This window comes from Acyrthosiphon pisum, chromosome A3 (assembly GCF_005508785.2).
Source record: "Acyrthosiphon pisum isolate AL4f chromosome A3, pea_aphid_22Mar2018_4r6ur, whole genome shotgun sequence".
NCBI classification, from domain to species: domain Eukaryota; kingdom Metazoa; phylum Arthropoda; class Insecta; order Hemiptera; family Aphididae; genus Acyrthosiphon; species Acyrthosiphon pisum.
This window is the reverse complement of record NC_042496.1, coordinates 19,572,929-19,576,858: the sequence shown is the minus strand read 5'-3', so window position 1 is coordinate 19,576,858 and position 3,930 is coordinate 19,572,929. Positions and strand designations below refer to the sequence as shown.

At 27.4% G+C, this 3,930-nt stretch overlaps 1 protein-coding gene across 1 annotated transcript; it reads left to right on the top strand.

Moving 5' to 3' along the window:
* Nucleotides 1-754: 754 nt before the first annotated feature.
* LOC107885148 lies at nt 755-3,187 on the top strand. The gene is made up of 3 exons (XM_016808645.2): nt 755-922; nt 1,162-1,323; nt 2,670-3,187. The coding sequence occupies exons 1-3, from the start codon at nt 755-757 to the stop codon at nt 2,856-2,858; spliced, it is 519 nt and encodes a 172-aa protein (XP_016664134.1). The 3' UTR covers nt 2,859-3,187.
* Nucleotides 3,188-3,930: the final 743 nt, after the last annotated feature.

The following is a 3,930-nucleotide window of genomic DNA, read 5'->3' as shown; positions in this document are numbered from 1 at the left end:
GCCCAATTATACATACCTAATATGATAATACTAACTGAATTTTAACTATGATAACAACAATAACAATAGTGAAAATTACTAATGGCAATGTATTTTTAATATTTTTTAACATATATAATGAAACTAATATGGACCTCAGCATTACATTTTCAAAATGTATCAGTTGATTTTATGAACTTATGACTTTATCAAATAATCGAAAAATCATTGAACAAATTTAAGGACGAATGGATTAACTCATTATAGGCAATTATGATTGTATTCAAAATAAGAAATACTAAAGCTCAGTCCAGTCATTGTGATGAATTTATCAAATTGATCAGTTATTATAATGATATTATTATTATAATTATATACACATCTAATTTCCATTATAAATGACTGACTCCTAATAATGTAAATATTTGGTTAAAAATGAAATAATGAACAATAATAAATGTCATGGAATTTAGTTGTACATGATTTCGTGTAAGCATTGCATCAACCAAACGTTCTAAAGTAAAAAGTTTGAGCAGGCTTTACTTTACTCATACATATTAATATATACACTGGAAACGGGCAATCCATTCCAGAGAAAAAAAATGTTTTTCATCAAATTGCTTTTTATTATTTTCATTGGGAAATGTTTTGAAAACGTGATATTTGCAGCTGTAAGTATATATTACAAGAACTTACTATTCTATTATTATATTATTCAGTAGTTGTATGCTTTATAACTAATATAATACACCAATATAAAAATAAATGCTTTTACATGGCTTATAATAATTTTCAGTACAATCCATTGCTAACTTACACAATACGATTTCATAAATTGTCATTTCAACCGAACTTCACTGGAAATTATACAATTGACAAGTATAGAGAAAAAGAATTCGTTAACGGATTTCTTTCACTTGACCCACCACAAACAATAGACAAGGTAGATAACTAATACTATTTAATATTAAAAAAAGTAGGTAGGTTTACGTAATACCTACAATAAAAAATATCATTATATTATATTATAGTAGTTATATCGAGAAGATAATATATGCATTGTTAACAATAATATATAATATATGGCAAAATATGGCCTATGACTTATTTATTTGATGATTAATTAATAATTATCTATATGAACGATGATACAATTTGACATGCGTGTAAACGTTTTTAAAGATTGTCGTAGTATTTCAACGTTGTAATCCAGAAGGTGTGGATTGTGAGTATTTCCAATCATGGTCAATGACAGATCTTTGTCCTAAATTAAGGGACAGGAACCAAATATGGTCCAGTTGGTATGGAGCATTTGATCCGCAGCCGAATTGTCCAGTAAAACGAGTAAGAAATATCATCCTTATAATATATTAATTGTATTAAATAATTTATCTAAAGATCCGCATTTTTAAAATTATTCCATCCTTTTTAATATGTCATAATATACCTAATATTTAAAACTAGAATATAACAATTTTATGGATATAATGTGATTATATTTAGATTCTAAGCGATGAATGAATAAGTTTTACAATGATGTGTTATTTTTTTTTTTGGTGCCTATAATGTCACTTTTTTACCAGAAAAAATGCTTCAACTTTGTAGGTGTCGTTTAGTAGCAAATTGAATCTAGCTGCTACTTCAGCTGGTAAAAATATAAAAATTAGTACCTAATTTTCAAAATAATCAGGAAAATCAGAAAAAACGAGAATATTTACACGCAACACCATAGCAGTATTTGACCAAAAACGATTTTGTTGTAATTCAAAAATGATTAACTACATAATTATTACCGAATATTTTATCTATCAAATTCTATACCTGATGAAATTTAAAAAATATTTTGGTTCTCTTTTACGAATACGTGTAATCTTATGTACAGTGGTTTTCAACCGGTGTACCACGAGCATTTTCTAGACTCTTGATGATCCATGAACTTTTGAAGGTTTTTTTTTAAAGTAGGTACAGCCTCGTTTATCTAATTCTGTATAAACAATAAATAAAAAAAATTATTTCTTGAAGAAAAAATTGTTCATGTTTCGCTAGTTTAAAAAAGGATTGAAAACTACTGATCTATATAGGTAATAGAATTTGAAATGTTCAACTTTTAGACATTTTATTTTTCGATTTTCTCAATAGATATTTAATGCCACGGGAAAAACCACCGATAAATTACAAATAACCCGCTGGAAAGAGGATTTTAATTTCCAAGGCTTTGTTTATCAGCATAGAAATCAATAAAAAATTATAATATTATGTATGTATTAATTCAACTTACATGCTATAATAAATAATAACAATATAAATTATCTAGACTGACAAACTGTCTCCGTTTAGAATCGTTTTTCTTATACAATGATATTATATTAATATATCATTGAATTCAAGTTTAATAGAATCCATTATACACCGACCCACTTGTAACCTACTGTACAGCAGAGCGACACCCACTTACCGGCTTTTTTGATTTATTTAATAATATTTTTTATTGAGTCAATATATGCTTGAACAGTAAAATCGCCTACATGAATATAAATTTTCAAAAACATTATTCTTTCAGTAATTGATAACATAGGTACTAGAAAATTCCATGATGAAATACATAATATTATTTAATGTTTAATTTTATCGGTACTTACCCATTTATTGGATATTGCAATTTAACTGAGTAATTAACTTTAAATATTTAGGTGAATTCTTTTATAAGAAATGGAACTATTGATTTTGCCCAAGCAGTCCGATGGTATCCTGATTGTGTTAACTATCAATGGAAAGTGGCACAAAAGTTTTTTGCCGGTGAACGTTATATAGGCACTTACACGTTTGAAGTATCAGTGTTTGGCTACAGGAAAAGAAACAAAAAACCATCAAAACAATAAGATGTAATATCATTTTAAGTATGTTATAGTATTTTGAAATTTATTTAACCATTACCATACTATACCATTTTATTAAAAACCACACTTACAACTATTTATATTCTGAAACTAAGTAATATATATTTTTATCGTCTTATTATTATTTGTGTGTGCTTACACAATTTAGCTTGGAACGATGGTGTTATTATACTCATTATAAATATTAATAAAATAAACTTAAAAATGTTTATTGTACTTTTTATTTGAATAAAATTTATATCTGGTTTATTATATACATAAATTGAACATATAGAAATACGATAGGTATACACCACATATTAATTTATTAGAATATATAAATCTTTAGTTTTTTTAAATAGTTTACCTATAACACGTATAATAATGGTATAAATGGTACCTACCTAGGTATATTGAAAAATATGTAAACATTTTAAAATTTTTATGGAAAAACAATATATTGTTAAATAGGTATTTCAATAATATATCGATTTAACGCGATAAAATAAAATATTATAGTTAAAATGTCGACAATAAAATAACCTGAAATCCTCACCTAAAAGCCAAACAAAAAGCCCTTAATACCCGTCTCTACCTCCTTAGTCCCCTACTGAAATCCAAAATGAATATAAATACCAAATTACTAATTTACAAGTCCTTACTCAGGCCACTATAGACCTACGGCGTTCAATTATGGGGTGCCACTAAACCTTTTGACAACCGTACAATCCAAGCCTTTCAGTTAATATGCCTTCACCTAGTTTCATCTTAACCAATAACAATCCTCCACAAAGATCTTAAAGTCCAAAATCTTAACCAAATCTCCAAATTATATTACACCGGATTTCACAATAAACTTCAACAACACACCAATCCACTAATCTCCAAATTATCAACGAACACACTTTCCGATAACCCACGCCGCAGACTTAAAAGACAATGGCGTAGAGATCTCCTTCTTTAGAAGGCGAGCAGAATAAGTGTTGGATGTTGCTACCAGGTAACACTATTCAAATTTTAAAATGTTCTATTGTTACTGTCACTTTATAGAGCGTGTTACCATGGTAACTGGGTA

Excerpts from the sequence above, each read along its gene's own strand:
- LOC107885148 (XM_016808645.2), top strand. The coding sequence starts at position 755 with ATGGCTTATAATAATTTTCAGTACAATCCATTGCTAACTTACACAATA. Across the intron at positions 923-1,161 it reads CACCACAAACAATAGACAAG|ATTGTCGTAGTATTTCAACG; the intron begins GTAGATAACTAA and ends ACGTTTTTAAAG. Across the intron at positions 1,324-2,669 it reads CGAATTGTCCAGTAAAACGA|GTGAATTCTTTTATAAGAAA; the intron begins GTAAGAAATATC and ends TTAAATATTTAG.